General features: G+C 45.2%; 2 protein-coding genes across 2 annotated transcripts; one reads left to right on the forward strand and one right to left on the reverse strand.

Annotated features, from left to right (window-relative positions):
• The first annotated feature begins 1,947 nt into the window (after positions 1-1,947).
• Positions 1,948-9,002, forward strand: LOC131104445 (vascular endothelial growth factor C-like). The gene is made up of 8 exons (XM_058051623.2): positions 1,948-2,806; positions 5,597-5,837; positions 5,911-6,101; positions 6,179-6,309; positions 6,378-6,481; positions 6,716-6,850; positions 6,915-7,116; positions 8,312-9,002. Exons 1-8 carry the CDS (start codon positions 2,705-2,707, stop codon positions 8,421-8,423), a joined length of 1,218 nt encoding a protein of 405 aa, XP_057907606.1. The 5' UTR covers positions 1,948-2,704; the 3' UTR covers positions 8,424-9,002.
• Positions 9,003-10,221: 1,219 nt separating this feature from the next.
• On the reverse strand, positions 10,222-18,916 carry LOC131104674 (uncharacterized). Its single transcript, XM_058052121.2, has 10 exons — positions 18,733-18,916; positions 17,823-17,968; positions 17,528-17,609; positions 17,260-17,395; positions 16,878-17,080; positions 16,676-16,812; positions 16,447-16,588; positions 16,084-16,365; positions 11,123-15,989; positions 10,222-11,049 (listed from the first exon to the last, which is right to left on the reverse strand). Exons 1-10 carry the CDS (start codon positions 18,856-18,858, stop codon positions 11,039-11,041), a joined length of 6,132 nt encoding a protein of 2,043 aa, XP_057908104.2. The 5' UTR covers positions 18,859-18,916; the 3' UTR covers positions 10,222-11,038.
• Between the last annotated feature and the right edge of the window lie 362 nt (positions 18,917-19,278).

Consider the following 19,278-nt stretch of genomic DNA (forward strand, 5'->3'; position numbering starts at 1 on the left):
GTTTGTCTATATGTGCCCTGCGATTGGCTGACGACCAGTCCAGGGTGTACCCCGCCTCTCGCCCAAAGACAGCTGGGATAGGCTCCAGCACCCCCGCAACCCTCGTGAGGAAAAGCGGTAGAAAATGAATGTATTACAATGATCAAAATGTGGGCCACACGGCGGTCGAGTGGTTAGCGCACAGACCTCACAGCTAGGAGACCATGGTTCAATTCCACCCTCGGCCATCTCTGTGTGGAGTTTGCATGCTCTCCCCGTGCACGCGTGGGTTTTCTCTGGGAACTCCGGTTTCCTCCCACATTCCAAAAACATTCCAAAAACATGCTAGGTTAATTGGCCACTCCAAATTGTCCATAGATATGAATGTGAGTGTGAATGGTTGTTTGTCTATATGTGCCCTGTGATTGGCTGTCAACCAGTCCGGGGTGTACCGCACAGCTAGGAGACCGGGGTTCAATTCTACCCTCGGCCATCTCTGTGTGGCTCCAGCACCCCCCCATGACCCTTGTGAGGAAAAGCGGTAGAAAATGAATGAATTTGTAGCACAATGATCAAAATGTGTTATGGTGACTGGCCTGCGTGTGGGGTTGCTTGTCAGCAAAGGGGCCATGAATAAAGGATGGTACCAAAACATCGCCTTCTTCCAACCATTCATGCTTTTTCCAGCATGGTGGAGCAGCTGGCCTTGAGGCAAAAGTGATAACTAACTGGCTCGGGGAACAAAACATAACAAAAATGTTGGGTCCATGGCCAGGAAACTCCACAAACCTTTGTCCCATTGAGGACTTGTCCTCAACTATTCCATAAACTAAATGTAACTTTCAATCACATTCTTTGACACGTATGAAATGCTAGGAATTATACTTCAGTATATAATAGTTGCATCTGAGAGAAATATATGAAATCTGAGTTTTCTATTTGGGTGATGATATCATCTTCGATATTTCTCCAGTTCCTTGATGCCTTTGACAAGTACTTGGGTTTCCTTCACCCCCACCTTGCTTCCTTAAGTCACATGCTTTCTCTGTGTTGTCTTTTGGAAGGGGTTGTCCATACTTCTGTATTATTACACCAGGGGAGCACCAGAAATATCATCAAACAAATAAAGAAGACAACAAGTTCAACCAATTTGTAATCACATTTGCCCACAAACTTCTAAACACAAACGCAAGGCCAGCAATATATAAAAACACATCTCTCATATCTAATTCTCTGCCGTGAGCTCACATGATAAGATGGAGACAGCAATGACTGGAATGTGGAGTTTGGCTTGCACAGATTTCAACACATAAAGCGTACCTGCATGCAGACACTTGCCACCGTGTGCGTGCGTGTGCGTCTCTAATCCTTCAGAAGGCTGCCAAAGAGAGAGAGAGGGGGGGGGGGGATCGGATGTTTTTTTTCCCCCAGCCAAGCAGTTCCCAGACACTCCCCTTTCTCACAGCTTGGCTCCATCCTCTCGTCTTTGTCTGTTTCAAGTCTCGTCTGTCCTTATAATGTATTCCGCCGTCCCGCTTCACCTTGGGAGGGCGGGGGTGGGGCGGGCTGGGGGTGTAAGATAATAACTCAAAGTCGGGTTTCTGCTGATCACCTTTCCTCCTCCTCCTCCTTTGACACACATGCCCTCAGCCTTGGGGCACTCATGGAAGTATGCAAAGCTTGACCTTGGGCACTAAAAGCATCGTGGAGAGGAGAAGTGCACGACAGGAAAAAGGTGTCATTTCATTTTTCATTAGCGGAAGAAGCGCAGCAGAATGATGTAAAGCAGAAACCGTGCAGCAGACAGCTAACAGCCAATAAAAAGGCACTTAGAAGCAGAGGTGAGCATGCACTCCTTCAACATGTGAATGGAAGAAAGATGGCTTGGGGATGAGGAACGTGTGATGGACGGGGATGAGGAATGTGGAGTAAAAATAGTCAATGGCATTAGGGAAAAAAGCCTGCAATTTCTGTGAAAAAAGGAAAAGAACGAGTGCCAGTATAACCAGTTATAATGCATAAATCATCCCCCAGATACTGGGCTCCACCCACAATCTCCCATTCTGGTGTTCTTTCTCCTTTACTCCACCAGGACGTTTGCCTGCAGCCGCGCTTCTTTCTCACATGAGAGTTTCCAACCCTGCAAAAACCAGACTCGCCTCGCTTTCTGCAGTGTTGACAGCATTTTGGAATTCATTTTCCCGCCTTTTAACTCTCTCGGATGCGCTGCGTGTTCGTTTGCATGTCACATTTTAAGGTTTTTTGCCCTGAAGGAAGAGACGGATAGTCTGAGCAGGAGACAAGAGGGAGGGAAGAGTGCAGCTGCTGCCGTGTGAGGAGAAAAGAAAAATAAAGAGATAAAGAAGGCAAGTGTGAAGGGCGAGGAGAAGCAACCAAAAAAAAAAAGAGGGCCACCTCGCCTGACGTCCCACCTGAGACACACATGCGGCGAGACGAGACGTCACACATCCTCTGAGGTGACGCACACCGACATAGGAGGCGCGCCGTGACCCAGAGTAGACCTTTTTCTCCATCATGCTGGATTCCGCTGGCTTCCCAGATTCTAACAACCTGTGCCGGAAGAGCAACTTTGTCCCCGGCTAGAAATGACCACAGGACACAATCGCAGCCTGTGACAAACCTCCATCTCCTTCTTCTTCTTCTTCCTCCACCCTTACTTTCACTTCAGCTCGACTCTCATCCACATCCTCACCTCCTCCTCACTATGTTGATACCAGCCGTGCTCCTATGGATTCTTAATGTTAGCAACTTGTGCTCAGGACAAGACTACATGGACTACTACCCAGCCAAGGACATGGGAACCCAGGTGAGAACTTCCACAAACATGGACGTACCACAGTAGACAGCACACATACAGCACGTACCGTTAAACAGCCATCGTGTACCATTCCTATTCCCATGTTGCTCCAAGATGGTGATACCTTGATTTTGTGTCACAAGGTCAGTGAATGATACAAAGACTGGGGTGTACTAGAACCGAGGTTAGAATGCATGTTACCTCAACTTGGCCAACAGGAACTACCATAAGGAAGCTCAACAACAGCAATCTACAAGGAAAATGGCAAAAAGCTAGGTGTGGCCAAATTACAGTTGGATACTTGCTACTGGTAACCTCCATATTAACCAAATGGTAGAAAACAGCATGGAAATCTACCAACCAGGACAGCAAAACTAGATTATACTCCTGTGCTTTGCAACTTCCCTCTATCATGGTTCTTCAAAAATATAACACATATATAAGCAGATTTTACATTTTTTTTAAACACAAATTATTCATTTTCAAGTGTAAAAAAATGTTAAATGAAGTGAATGAATACAAAAATAAGGCATTCAGAAGACTATGAAGATGATATGTAGTATCACACACTGGTCACTAGGTGTCAGTAATGTTACTGTGATGTTCGGTGAGACACACAAGCCCTGGAACAAGAGACTTTTATTGGAGGTCCCACAAGAGGCTAAATAATCCCTAACGCTGGCTGCTGTTGTGGCCGTAACCCAAGCCAAGCTCAAACTCAACTCTGACGTCACCAGCTCCCCGAGCACTGGAACACATTTCTAATATTTACATTTTGATGGTTGTAAACACTCAATATACAAATATATTGGATTAATAAATAAGGACTGGTACTATTCATTTATTACGGTTGGGTCTGAACTAAATTCACCGTAAGAGACGAATTACTATAACTTCTACAACGTGACTCTGGGACCATGAGAAGTGGAGGATGTCATGTAGCCTGGAACCTGACCAAGAAATTGATGAACATCTCACTCTTCACGAGGAAAGGTAGTCAAGGACGCTACAAACATTGGCATCAGTTTATCGTTTTTCCCCGTTTCTCTTCAACAAAGAGCAGAGACAAACGAAGGAACTATGAAGTCATTGCATAGTGAAAACAACAGGCCGCACGTTGCTTAAAGCGGACACACCCCACAGTACTGGACTGGTCATTGGTACAACATGACCTCACACTCCCACAGCGATGACCTCATGTCGGCATTGCAAAGACATGAGGGAAAGAGAGGAAATGAATGAATGAAAAGAAAGTTTGAACACAACCCAATTTGCAATAGCAAACAGCAGCCACCGGCAACATGTTACGACACACTGGCAATTGACGACTTCAAAAGGAGAATTCGGTTTGATTCTCTTCATCGGAATTTCCTGCTGACGTTAGTGATGAACACAGTCTGTGGTGCGACACAACTTTAACCCATAAGAAGCCAGCCCCATCTCCGTTTAAAGGAAATGATGCGGAATATAGCCCCAGATCACACGTGTTATCGATTCACTTATCACCGAGCGTATACACAGAAACCTGTGTGAATCGGGTTCTCAACTCACTCGAATCACCCATCACAGAGCGTATGCGCGTAAAATTCAGCCACCTCCCACGACTTGGCCTGCATTAATCACGTCCTGACATGTTTGAACATTTTTGTACATTTTTTAATGTAGCTAGCACGAGCAGGAGTGAGTAATTGAAAGAGTTAACAAATCAAGTACCCGTGAGTCCCAATTCAGTGAAATACTCGTGATTTATGAACGACTCATTCTATACTTGTACATCTTCTCAAAACGAGATTCTTTTTACTAATTTGACTTATTATAAGTCACTCCCCAAAGTGAACTGGGTATTGAATCAAGCCGTCGCACAATTCACAAATGTTGTGAATTTGTTACTCGATTCACTCGAATTACCCATCATGTTGCCATGACATGTTGCCTGATTTTCTTTTTTAAATTCAGCTAGCGGTAGCAGGGGTGAGGAATTGAACAAGTTAACAGAGATGAGTTTATGGATTCAGTGGAACACTCGCGAGTTTTGAACGACTCGGTCAATACTCGCACATGTCAACCTGTGATACACATATTTAAAGTTGTGATGCTAAAAAAAACCACTAATTCATGTATGTCATGTTACATATATCTCACATTGGGTGCTCGTGGTAAATGTATTCCTTTAAATATTCATTACATATAATTGAAACCGTGAAGTTTACCGAGAGGCTATAAGCTATAAGCATGTTTGCTATTGTGGCTTTGTATAGCAATTCAAAGAGGACAAGCTAGATATATTTATGGATTGTTTTACATAAATCAATTCAAGAAATGTAAGAACAGTTGTGTAATGTTTGATACCCATTTTATGCATGTTGAGTTCAAAAGGAGCAGAAAATACACTTTCTGAAACGAGCTAGCTTACCTGACACACGACGCCATTTTGGGGAGGCTGTATCCAATCCAATCCAATACATTTCATTTATATAGCACATTTTATAAACAGAGTTTCCAAAGTGCTGCACAGACTAGTAAAAATAAAAAGTAATAATCCAAAACTGAAAGATAATTTAAGAAATAAAATAGTAAAATAGATATTAAAATATTAAAAACAAGAAACAAAGCAATAAAAGTATAAATAAAAACAAAGAACTAAAAGACACAGGACCATACGACTTAAAAGCCAAAATAGTCACATGACCGTCGCGTGACAACCAATGTTTAAATGTAAAATGTATGTATCATAAATTTGAATCACTGTAAATTATTATTTTTTCATAAAGCCGCGACTTCTTCCTTCCTGTCCTCCAGGCTCCAGTGTTGTCAGATGACCACACCAGCCTACAGAGCGTGACTAGCATGGATCAGCTACTCCAGCTTCTCTACCCTGGATATAATCTGCTTCATCACTGCCTGAGGAAGAAGTCGTGGCCTGGCACCTCCTCCTCTTTTCCCACCTCCTCGGCAAGCCCGGCCATGCACCCTAACCGTGACAATCAGTGGGTGCAGCTAAGGGAGGATGCTCTCTATAAGGTGGACGGCACTCTCGGAGGTATAAATACCGCACACATTGACGCTTCTGAAAGCGTAGCCACTCACTAACGCAGTTACGCACACACCACCAGTCATCCTAGAAGAGATCCAGCGCACCTCATGCCAGCCCAGAGAGGTGTGCATCGAGGTCACCAAAGAGTACCCAGAATCCACCAGTCAGTTCTACCTCCCCCGCTGTGTGGCGCTGCATCGCTGCGGGGGGTGCTGCACCAACGAAGCCTTTTATTGCGCAAACACCAGTCACGCGCTCGTCAACAAGACTGTGAGTATGACTGCTGCTCGCGCTCGGCGCAAATCGTCATCGTCGTCATCAACTCTTACCGCCTTTTGTCCTCCCAGCTGATGGAGCTATCTCCACCCAGGATGGAGCGCTCCGTTGTCATGGTAACCTTCGTCAACCACACGGCGTGCGAGTGCCTCCCAAAGCGGCCGCTTCACTCCATCATCAGACGGGCCGCAACAGATCACCTGTGAGCGGGCATATCACGCTCATGGTCGGTCATAGGCGTGCGCACTTATTCTGTGTGTGTCCGTCCAGGTGTTCCCCTCCCAGCGTCCCCTGTGTTTCAGGGTTCTTGTGGGACCCGGTGAACTGCATGTGCGTGTCTGCAGATGCCATTATCTACTCTGAAAAAGACACGGGTGAGTGCAAAGGATGTGCATGCATGACACAGATCATTGGTTATTTTGCAGTAAACATACATACATGTAAGGTTAAGTTGCATCCCGGGTCCTGGTGTGATTTTTTGGGGGGGGGGCAATAAGTTAAGCAATACTTTCATACGGTCATTCAATACCAAAGAGACATTTTTATAATCCCAACACTCTTCATTCTATTCGCCTTAAAGTCTCGATTTTTTCTCTGTTGGCTTCCAGAGGCTTTGGACGCGGGGCTGCTGGCTCTCTGCGGTCCCAACAGGGTCCTGAAGGAGACCAGCTGCGAGTGCATCTGTCGAAATGGGCTCACCGAGGCCAGCTGCGGTCCAGGCTGGAAACTGGACCACAACACATGTAAGAGGGTGCAGCGTATTCAATGTGCAGGAGATGCATCATGAAGGCATCCGTTCCCCTGCAGGTGAATGTCAGTGTGAAGGTCAGGGTGATGGGAAGTGGTGCCCCGTCGGCCAGCGGTGGGACGAGGACTTGTGCGGCTGCGTGTGTGCCGCACAATGTCCTGGGAATCAACCCCTCAACCCAGACACCTGCCTGTGTCAGTGCAGGGAGAGCCCACAGTCATGTCTCCGGCAGGGCAAACGCTTCAACCCCAACACCTGCAGGTAAGCTTGAGGACACATATGAGCGCTTATGTATATCCATCTGCTGCTTTGTCAAATAAGAGGCCGTGGTCCCCCCCCGTCCCCGATACAAAATATGAGCCGCTGTAAACGGACGTCAAACATTCCTCGCGCGAAACACTCTCCATTGACTTTTGTTTCGATGCTTCCTTTTATGGACATGAGATATCCCCAGCATCCAACCACGGTCTCCGCTGCGAGCGTGCGTTGCGGTTCCCACAGCTCGCATGCGAGAGGCCTCTGACCCGAGAGGCCTGAACTCGCTGACAGTGAGCAGAGCAGCTATCATGCCGCCGGGCAGCCGCAGATGGATGGAGTGACAGGGCCCAAAGAAAAACACACAAGCAGACATGAGCTGAGCCGTGAGGGAAAAGTTCAGATGTGCAAGTCATCTTTCAAAACTTTTTTTTTGGGGTGGGGGGGTCAGGAATGGCCAGAAAAAAAGGGCCACTTTGCTATTTTATAAAGTATATACTAACAAGATATAGAAACATCAGTATATTGCAATAAAGCTGATTATTTTTATAGTCTTTTCTCATTTCCCCCAATTTTTGCTTATGTTTAAAAGTATATACATAATTTCTGAATATTCCAAATTTTTTCTGGGAATAAAACAAATTTTTCATAAAATTATGAAATTCCACAATATTATTCCCATAATATGGTGTCGTTTTGTGGCACTGCGGTCGAGTGGTTAGCGCGTAGACCTCGCAGCTAGGAGGACCAGGGTTCGATTTCACCCTCAGCCATCTGAGTTTGTATGTTCTCCCCGTGCATGCGTGGGTTTTCTCCGGGTACTCCGGTTTCCTCCCACATTCCAAAAACATGCTAGGTTAATTGGTGACTCCAAATTGTCTATAGGTATGAATGTGAGTGTGAATGGTTGTTTGTCTATATGTGCCCTGTGATTGGCTGGCGACCAGTCCAGGGTGTACCCCGCCTCTCGCCCGAAGACAGCTGGGATAGGCTCCAGCACCCCCCGCGACCCTCGTGAGGAAAAGCGGTAGAAAATGAATGAATGAATGAATATTACAAGTTTATTCTCATAAAATGGTCCCCATGCCAGTGTCTTTATTCAAGCATGAACGGTGCTGGTGCCAGCAACTCATGCAGTGGTTTGTACAGATGGATACATATTAGCTCCTGGAATGTAATGGAATGTTTTCTCCTCTTTCAGTTGCTACAGGTTACCTTGCAGGACTCCCAGACGTGCGTGCCTGACAGGCTTTTACTACAGCCACCAAGTCTGCCAGTGTATCCCCAACTATATGAAGCCTGAGTGGAATTAGCCGTGGAAAGAGCCCTTAAAACCTTGGGAAACTTGTGGCCTGATTACAAGAACGAGACAAGGTGGAGCATAACAACAAATGAGCACTTACTGGATTACAACACAACTGACAATGCTTCCAAAGAAATGTATTGTGTCATGGGTGGACCGAGATATGCGACTCACAGGGTCCACGTGCGGCTCCTTGTCCAATCACGCCACGGTGGAACATGTCAGCAGGACAGATCAGGACCAATCGGCTTCCCCGGCCAGCGTTGATACTGTACCTGCTGTAACGTGCTGGAGCAAGCACGCCCTCAATGCTCTCCTTGAAATGGAAAGTGGAAGAAGATAATGACAGAGCAAACTGAAGAGGAAATAAGCTCAAGGCAACGGCGAGCTGGGAGATGGAAGCATTTGGGTTCGCATGCAGAGATGAACATGTATCCTGCATGCCTTACCAGAGTGTATAAACTCTCCATCCATCTCATTTACAATCATATTAAATGCTCTTTCACCCCAAACAGGTCATATAGTTTCTGCTGTAGTACTTTTCATTTAAATTATCCTAAGCAATATTACATGTAAATATCCCATTTCTCAATATTTAAAGCATTGGGATGTTCACAAATAGTGCATTTAAATCCAATAATCCCCCCCCCCCGTCAATGTCTGTTGCTGCCAACATTGCTAAACAGAAGGGCTGATGTCAGGGGTGTCCAAAGTGCTACTCGGAGCACGTTCTAAAAATATAAAACCAACATGATACAAATAATAAAATATGGTGGTGGTAGTGTGATGGTCTAGGGCTGTTTTGAAGAACAGTTCTGAGGAAGAAAAAGTTGTAATTTTACAAGAATAACAATATGAGGGGAAAAGTGTCATTTCAGTAGCATAAAGCTGAAATATTAAAGTTGTTATAAGTGGTAATATCGTGACAAATAAAGTTGTAATTTTTGGAAAATTACTTTGAGAAAGTTATGTTATGAGACTGACGTCCCATTACAAAAATAAAACTTACCAAGGTATATAAAATTAGATTTTAAGACCAGTGCAAGACCAGAACCCATCATTTTGCACAAGGGGGGCGCATTCTCTGCAAATATGCAAATGATGTGCATGATTGACCCAGACAATTTTAAAAAATCAGTTAATTATTTTGCACTAAAATAAATTAACGTATCCTCAATGTGACATTTGTCAAGGGGCAAGACCATTTTGATAGCATTTTGTATTTTTACTTTTAATGTAAAAATATATGTCAACCTATGAATATAATTTCTACTACATTACACTCTTCTGCAGTGTGTGTGTATGCTAGCTGCCCCGCCTCCACCCATTAAGACCAAGACACTGTATGACTGGCAAAAGGGCTCTCAGACTGTCCATGTTCAGAAAAAAACCCCCAGCAAAAATGGGGGGAAACCATATAAAGACTCAAGTAATATACATAACGTCTATAATATACATAAACATATATATCTGGACACCCCTGGCTTAAGTCCACCACAAGACGTTAATATTGTTCTTTATACACTATTCAATATTTACGTCGTATTACTCTCGGAAGTAAATTTTTTAAAAAACCTTCAATTAAATGATCTACTGATGGTGTGTGGCCATTGTTTATAATTAAACCATAAGCGTTAATATTGGTGCAATTATACGACACCAACTGACATGCAAAGGCATGCAGTCTGAGCGAGCCTCAGGCTACACTTAGTAGTCCGTGCTCTGCCTTTCATTCAAACGTCCCAATAGTTATGAGCCACAAGAAATACACTGCAAGTTAGCGGTAATAGAAAGCCAGAGAGCATCAATAAAATGTGAAATAAGTTTATTCTCTCTCCAAGAACAAATATAAACCAAGTTTCAACAGCCCCTTATATAAGCAATTGAAACTCTCCTAATATTTACAATATAGAAAATAAAATAAATATCACCCGCTTCCTGCAAACAGTACTTTGTGACTGCAATGTATCTTCTCATCAAGAGGGACATGTCTCCAGCTTGGACAGGCTTGTGAAAACAACAAAACTCAATGATGTGATGTTTAGGAAATGACCTGTGCAGTGGAACAAATCCTGTATATAAAAAAGAGAGAACAATCTCTTATACTTGAGCCGAGGAGAGGGTAGAGAGGTTGAGTGAACACTGACCCCTAGTGGCAGCATCAGAAGTTAACTCATGTTAGTAGCTTCAATTAAAACCAAAGCCGATTACAGCAACTTAGACTCAATCTAAGCAACGCGTTTCACTAGAACATTGTTCAAACAGCATGACAGGGTTATGAGAAGAGTGCAAAACAAAAAAAAGCATATTTTATGGCTTACTGATGGAGGAAAAAAGTGGCAGTTCTGTCAAAAGTCCAACACTGCTCCACAGGTGAAGCATCTGGAATCAGTGCTGTGGTTCCAGAGCAGGCACTTCAGTACAAACTGCTCTGCAAAAATTGACTGGAGTTCTGTTTTGCAGGCCTTTAATAGACTGGCTATTTTCCGTTATCCAAAAAAAAGTGTCACCATCTGGCAAGTCCAAGTCCCTCAAGAGAGGAGGCTTGATAAGTCAGGATCCAACCAGCCTTCATCCAGGTCCAGTCTGTTCTGCAGCCACTCACATGGACTGGAGGCCAATAATTCAACTATTCCCTGCAACACAAAGATGACATGCAAACGTAAAGTCTAGTAGGCTAAGTTGGTTTCATTTAGCTGAAATGCTCACCCTCGTCATCAGAGTCAAAGCCAAAGAGGCTGGAGCAGCGCTGGAGTCGGAGGTGACCCTGTAGCTCCTCTGCGCTGCTGAACGTCGTGAAGCAATTGACGCACCGTTGCCTCTGCGACACGCCGGTGACGCTAGCCTCTACCGGCACGGTGTTCAAGTCATACGACTGGACGGACGATACCTCCTTCCTTCGTTTGGGCATGGTGATGTACTTCTCGTCGAGGTAGACCGTGGGGGGCGCCCGCATGTGCTTCTTTCCGTACTCTGCCAACGTGTCCATGCACAGCGTTGACATTTCATCCTGATTTGGTTTCTGGGAGTGATGGCGCCTGCTTACGGCACACTTTCTGTGTACGTGTCCCTGTTCACCGGCGCTGCTGTCCAATAGCTCAGGCTTTTCTTCACTTTTTGGCTCAGTGGCTATTTGAGCAGAAATGCTTTGGACCGGATGTGGATTTTCTTCCTTAGCAGCCTCTCTTTCACATTCTTTCTTAAGTCCCTTGTCCACTTTGTTTCTTCTAACCTGGGCAGCGGTTGACTTCTTTTTGGAGGCTAGGGGTGACGGTTTTGTGGATTCATCTTGACTAGTGGAAGCGGGGCTTCCGCTGGTCGCATTCTTCAACTTACTTTTCAAATTGAGGCCGTCTGTGGCGTCGGCTTTCTTTTGACCACCTTTCTTCCGATTAAGTCTTTCTTCCGAAGAAAGAGATTTCTTCTTTTTAATGACACACTGCTTGGTATTCCCAGGAAGACAATCGGCAGGGCTACATTGGCTTGAAAGTGTTTTGTCCACCGTTGTCATGTTATCAAGCGCCAATGTTGGCGGGGCTAATTCCTTTGAACCTACCGAGACCGCAGACTCCTTCAAAGGACTTTTTCTTGATGTAACCTTTTGCTTCTTTGCCTTGCTGGCCCCTGAAGAGTCAGTGTCTTTTGAAGCACAGCGCTTCTTCACGTTCTGCGATTTCTCAGTAGTGGGGACTGAATCGTGAGATGCAGCAGTAGAGCCTTGGTCAGATGCTTTGTTCTGTTCGACTTGAACACTCTCTGTCTTGTCACTTAGTGATTTTTTGGACTTTGCCTTATGCTGCAGCATCTCTGCCTTGGCAGCATCACTGTTGTGTTTTTCCTTCATTTCCAGCTTCCCAACAGTGGGAGTCCCTGTGGCCTCCAGGCAGGCTGCAGGGATCTGGGAGGGTTTGGTCTTTAGACTTTCACCGTTTCTACCTGCAGTGGTGTTTTCATCGTGGGTTGCTTTCCTTGACTTTGGCGGACGCCCTCTTCTTCGAGGAACTATCGTGTTTACATTAACCTGGCTTTTCTTGAACCTGTGTCTCAACTTGCCCCAGCGGCCAAAGAACGGCGTCGTTAAGGTTTTCGCCGCCATGAGATTAGCCTTTCTTGTTTGCCATTTCCTTAACCTCAAACTTAGACTGAGATTTCTTGATGGTGGGGTGCTGTCCTTGTTGGAGAGATTTTTTAAAACATTTAAATCCTTGGAGTCTTTTCTCGCTTTCAGCTCTTCTTTTATCACAGATGTTTTGACATCGGGAGGAGGAACGCCGGTATTTGCTTCCATCGAGTTATGAGAGGCCTGCCCCCTTAATGTACGAGCGGCCTGGCTCAAAGTCCCTTCCACAGTTGTGGCAACAGCTTTTGGTTTATCCTCATCTATTTTCTTCACCTTTGTGCTGTTAGGTTTATTTTCCGTCTCTAGGTCCACACTCTTTATTGGCTTGGCAGGTTTGGAAGCGTAGTGCTCTTTTTCATGGAGGTTCAGTGCCCACAGACAAATAAATAGTTTGGAGCAACCTGGTAAGCAGCACACTGCCTGCAGTGGACTGTGCTTTCTGGCGTGTCGTCTCATTTCCATTCCTGTTTTGAATCTGGCGGTGCAGCCCAGATGGAGGCAAGGATGCCGAGGGCTGAGTCGATGTCTTTCCACGTGATGCTGAAAATGTTCGAAACTCCATAGAACCCGCATGCATATACTGCATTTATTGTTTGCGACTTGGAATGACAGCTCTAGCGGTTTGATGTCACCGCGGTGACGCTCCAGGGCGTGGTAGAGGAGTGCAACACGGTTTTTGGCGAGGTCTGTAAACCAACTGCATCCATCTGCTGGGCAATAAACTTTCTCTACAGGCTCTGCCTTCTTCTTTTTCATTACCTTTGTCGTGTTCTTCTTTACGCTATTCTTTGAACATTCCAGAGGTTTCTTCTTCGGAACCGTTGACACAAAATAGTCCAAGGTTTCTGCCACTTTATGGTTCCCCTTGCGCTCACCTGCTTTGTCTTCTGCGGCCTGTGGTGGATGCGGATGCTTTCCTTCAGCTTTTGAGGTTGCCCGTTTAATTTGGTCAGGTTGATTCTTTGTGTCAATGTGGCCATTTACTTTGTGGGCGGGAGATTTGCCGGCTGCGTGTTCATTTTGTTTGTCGCCTGGTTTTGTCATTGATCGCAGACACCTGGCTTCCGATAAATGTGCATCCGGTTGGGTGACAGATTTGCTACGGAGAGAAGACTTCCTCAGTCTCCTGCTACTGTGACTGCCTGATGTTCTGCTAGGAGCCTTAGCTTTGGCAGAGCTCTTCGGTGCAGACGAATCTTTGGTCTCGGACACGCAGTCTTGTTCAGCTTTACTTCTTTTCAGCTTTTCGATATGATCAGACAGGTGCATCATGGCCAGGAGGTCGTCTTTAAAGATGGTTCCACAAAACATACACTCATCCTTGCGGAAATGGAACATTGCATGCACAACTACATGTCTACCCTTGAAAACCTTCTGGCAAAACGTACAGCAGTACTCCAACTTGGATTCCTCCGATTCTACTTCTTCAAAGTCATCATCGTCGTCTTCTTCAACATACACTGACCTTTCTTCTTTTTCTTTATGTTGCATAGATGCACAGGTTGCTGGTTCTGGCATTGTTCGACTGGAGGCATCAGGAACATTGTATTTATTTTGAAGCACTGATGTTGATGCCTTGGTGGGGGAGACTGGAGGACGTTTGTGATTTTCCATGTCTTGAGGAAGTTTAACAGGCGGACGCTTGGAGGCCATCTTTGTTTGTAAGGCAGACACCGATGTTGATGTCGGACGTTTGTCACCCTGTGTGTCTTGAAGAACTTCAGCAGGCACAAGCTTGGTGGCCATCTCTGTTTCTAAGGTGGACACAGATGTTGATGCCTCGGTGGGAGAGGCTCTGGGAAGTTTGTGATTTTCCGTGTCTTGATGAATTTTATCAGGCAGAGGTTTGGTTTCTAAGGTAGATACAGATGTTGATGCCTTGTGAGGAGAGGATGTAGGACGTTGGTGATTCTCCTTGTCTTGTGGAAGCTTAACAGGCAAATGCTTGGTGGCTGTCTCTGTTTCTAAGGCAGAGATGTCATTTATATGAGTAGAATGCTGAGGAGGTGCATTCATTTGAGGATCTTTGGCCTTGTCGGTACATTTTTTGCCATTTTCCAAATGAGAATGAAGTGATCTTAGCTGTTGTTGCCCATCTATGTTGCCAAAAGCCTCTCCATCTCCAGTGTTTGGAATATTGATTTTAGTGGAAACCACTGAGGTGTATTCAGGACTGCTTTGTGCATTACTGGAAGCTTGGGTTGGCTGCTGGGTGGCTTTCTCTACTGCTGAGCTTTGTGAAGCAAATGTCACCTTCATCTCAACAGAGGCTTCTTCAGAGAGTTCTTGGCAGGTGGCCGCAGTGTGTGGGATTTTATCTGTGCTTTGAGAGTTTGCAGTATTACAAGAAAATATAGAATCCGTTATTCCAACCAACTTGTGAGAAGGAGAATCTTCTTCAATCACCCTCTCTTCTGTGAGCTCTTTTGCTGACGCGTTATTTCGTTCCAAACTTGTGCCATCCCTCGTCTCCGCATTACCTTTCTCACAAAGCCCTCTCTGTGGCTCTTTGGATGGACTGCCTTGCGCAGAAGAGCGTGTAATTGTTGATACGGATCCATGAGTATTGGACCCGTTACCTTTTCCTTTGTGCCTCTGCGCATAGCAGTGCAAATGTTGCACAAACATGGTAGCGTCCCTTGCTCTGAGGATGACCTCTTTACCACAGGGCACCTTCGCCGGCTGCAAAGTATCAGGAAGCTTTACTGTGGGTTTATAAAGAAGCATCTGAGGGTAGCCTTTCTGTCTGTTGCAACTATCTTCATTGAATGTTCCCAGCAGCTCATTGTCGGGTAGGGACAGCTCCAGGATGACCTGCGGAGCTGATGCTGGTTCATCAAATTCCTGCTCGTGCGTGGTACAGGAGTTTACCGTTACTTTGGGTTTTGTGTTGTTCTTGAGTTGACCAGATTCAGGTCTCCTTGGGGCAGATGACTGGTTCTGTTTTTTACGCTTTGACTCTTGCAAAGTACCGGAGTCTTCCATGAGCCATTTGGGTTTCTGAATTGTCCGTTTGGGGGGATTTTTTTCAGATAGTCGGGTCGCTGGTCGCAGCTGTTCATACCCAACGTCATGGATCCTGTCAAGCTGCCAAAATGAACGTCTCAAAGGTTGAGAAGGTTTCTTTGCATACTGTGACGCATGGCTGCTCTTCTTTTTTGCAGCACCGTCAACAGTCAATTGGCCCAACTTAAGTCTTTTGGACGTCTCCTCAGCGCTACCTTCTTTATTGTGACCGTCTTTATGATTGCGTTTCTTTGCTGCTCTGTTGTGATCTTTCTCTCCTGTTGAGGCGCTGGATAACTCTTTGGCACAATAGTTTGTGACCCATGTTTCCGCCATAATTTCTTCAAGGGCGGCATCAAGCACCTTCTTGCTCATCAGCTTCAAACAATTGGTCCGCAAAGTAATGAGGTTCCAAAACTCGGGGTCAAAGTAAAGGTCCTTCTTCAAGACCTGCATGCAAAAAAAACCCAAACACAATTGACTTTTAATGTGACATTGAAATATTCGAAAAAAGAAGCACTGCAAATGTTGTACATCTTTGCACCTGCAGGGTTTCAAAGCGGATCTGGTTTCTGATGGGGCTGTGCTCAACATGGTACTCCTGGTCTGGAAGTACATAGAGCAAATACACCATCTTGTAGGCCTCCACGCTGCGCTCCACAAAGAAGACCAGGAGCGCACATGCCCGGCAGACTTCCAGATCGTTGGGGAGGAGGCCCGCGATTGTTTTATAGATCAGCGACTTGGTGATTGCGTTGCATGGGAGGCAAGACTTCAAGGCATTGGCGCAAAGCTCCACACAAAACTGGATGCCGTCTTCACCCAGCTGGCAAGACAAACACAAACGTCTTCAGATGGTCCAAAATATGAAACGACCATACACCCCATATACCTGTTCCATTCTCACCTCTTGCAGTACAACTCTGATGAAGGGGAAGATGGAGTTGACGTTGGAGGCAGATAGCATAAGCTGACGACTTTCCTCAAGAAAAGCTTGCTTGGAAGTTTTCAGTCGATTGTGAAGGTTGCTCCACACAAAAACGAGCTCGCTGTACAGGGCACAAGTGGTGATTTATACGTTATTGCTTCATGGTAATGCACTATTAATAAAAGGAAGCCATTTCAAATTGACTCACCAAATGTAGTACATGTCACCCCGAGAGAGCTGCTGGGAGAGGAACACCTGGCACAGGGCAAGCAGCAGCTCATTTGTTTCCTCGTACTCCAAACTACAGATGATGTGCACTGCATCTTTACCGCTGAGGTCGCCCAGCTAAAAGAAAGCGAATACAATGCAATTCCAGCACACCGCATACTGACACCATTCTCTGCACCCACCTCTTTACGCAGGCGATCATGCTGCGATGACTTGTAAAGCCACGTGAGGTAGACCTGGAGGAAGAACAAGTGTTGCCCTGCCGTCGGATGTCGAATGCAAGACTTAGCCAACGCTAAAGCCTCGCTGACTCGCTCACAGGATAAAAGGTAGCGCACCCTGAGCTCGAAGAACACTGGCAGCTCAGAGCTGAGGCATGCGTCCACTGAGTGACAGCAAAATCACATGTGAGTAGGTCTGTCATGATCACAAACTTTGCTGGATGATTATTGTCTCACAAGTTATTGCCAATGACCGATATTGTCAATGTTGATCCTGTAGCTCATTTTTAAGCCAATATTGGTCAATATCGGTCAGACATACCTATTAATGAGAATCACTCACCTTCATCCTGAGGTGAACTGGACTCACTGAGTATTGCCTGCAAGGTTGGACTGGCCCAGGCGCCTCCAGCCCGCATCAGTCGGTCCACCTGAAGTAAGTGAACATTCTGATACCTCGCAAGGGCCAAATTACATTCCTAAAAAGAGCCAAAGGACATTATCAGTGGCATATATTGACAGCACACAGAAATGTGCTGTGCCAAAGTTGTCACAAACAAGACACTTCAACACACTTAGATGATGCATTTTCCTAACTTCCTAATATTCACCTGGAATGTACTGCGGAAGCCGAGCAGTGGCTCTTGGGGGAAATCTTTTTCAGCAAAGAAAAGCAGCAACTCAAACACACTCCTGTGGGCAAATAAATATTTACAAACAAATAAGCAACGTTTTTGAGAGAAATAAATGTGAATAATGTGAATAATAAAAGTGAATAATATGTACATTATGAACGGTGAGGATATTTCCATGGCCATAAAAAAAGACACTGCAGTTTTGAAACAATGGTATCCAGAGTTGATATGTAAAGAAAGGCACCCTCTGTGAGGTTGACTTTGTACTTACAAGGCCAAACTACTGAGTGTGTGAATCACGTGATCGCAGCTTGACGTGAAGGAGGTTGAGGCCCGAGTGAAGTGGCAGAGAGCCTTCTCCAGGATCCTGAGCCGAGGGAGTGGCATCTGCCATCGCGAGGCATACTCTTCCACCAGCTACATGGAGGACACAGCAAAACAGGACGTGTGGCCACCTGCTTATCAAGTGTGTGCTTTTTGAAGTCGGCGCTGCACTAACCTTTCATCGTTTATCAAACCATTCCGATACGCTCCTGCTAAGGTGATGTACACACGGCAGCCGCTTTGAATGGCTATTGGGTGTTTTAAGTTAACTTTCAGGTTCAATGTCCCATTTAAATATGCCGTATCATGCCGATACATTTATATTTACTACACAAGTGTAGTACGTGAGGTAAAATCCACGTGATTCAAGTAATTCATAAACCACTATTCTTAAAACGAAACCGATGACTTGGTCGGATGTCAAACTTTGGCGAATTGATTATTTGATTATAATAATTACTCATTTATAAACAATCGCCTTTTTTGATGAGGGGTTGGGACCCCTTGGTCACATCGGTTAATCAGCAAATACAAATACAACAAAATAGAAAATAATAAACAGTCTTTCGAAGTTTACTGGTAAATTCGTGCGAGCTGGCTCAGGCGAAGAGCAGTATTAGCAAGCTAACCGATCAAGCCAGTCGTTACCGGAACAATGATTGACATCTTTCTGACTATCTTTGGATGTAAATACTCGTTTAGAGACAATGTTCATTTTTAAATCAGGTACATACTCAATCTTACCAGTCAATGCTAACAAGCATAGCCGCTAATGTTAGCCTTCCAGTTCTGGGGGAGGGGAGTAAGCTAATGCTAACACCATCGACAACACGACAATGTCGGCTTCGGCTCCCTACCTTGCAAAAGTCGAGGCAGAATCGGTTGCCGTTTCCCCGCAACTCATCGCTTGAGTAACGACTCATCAATGTCTGCAACTGTTTCTCAAGCCCCTCCAACTCGAACACACTGCCCTCCTCCGCCATACTGGCTGCCTAGCCTCGCTCGTAGCAGCCCAGCCACACAACACACAGCGACTGCAACGTTGCCATATCTTGCGAAAGAATCACACAGCCACCTCTATGAATAGCAGCCCAAGAAAAGAAGCCCAACTGGCAACCCAGCACCTTGTATAAAACAGAACAGAGGCCACTTTGTTAACGGTATCAGTATGTACATTTATTATTGTATTTTGCACAAGCAACAGCTAAATTATATTAAACACACGTCAAAAAAGACGTGTATTTTGCATATGCAACCGCAAAAAAGTAAACAAAGCCAACATAAACTGTTTTAAAGGACAAACGTGAGCCATCTCAAATAGGCTTAGTGTAAAACCTCTTATATCCTTGTCCTTCTTGTTCCTCTTTAACACATAACTCACATACCTAGAAATTTGCAGTAGA

The sequence above is a fragment of the Doryrhamphus excisus genome, linkage group LG15 (assembly GCF_037039965.1).
Source record: "Doryrhamphus excisus strain RoL-2023G ecotype Guam linkage group LG15, RoL_Dexc_Guam_v1.1, whole genome shotgun sequence".
In the NCBI taxonomy this organism is placed as follows: Eukaryota; Metazoa; Chordata; class Actinopteri; order Syngnathiformes; family Syngnathidae; genus Doryrhamphus; species Doryrhamphus excisus.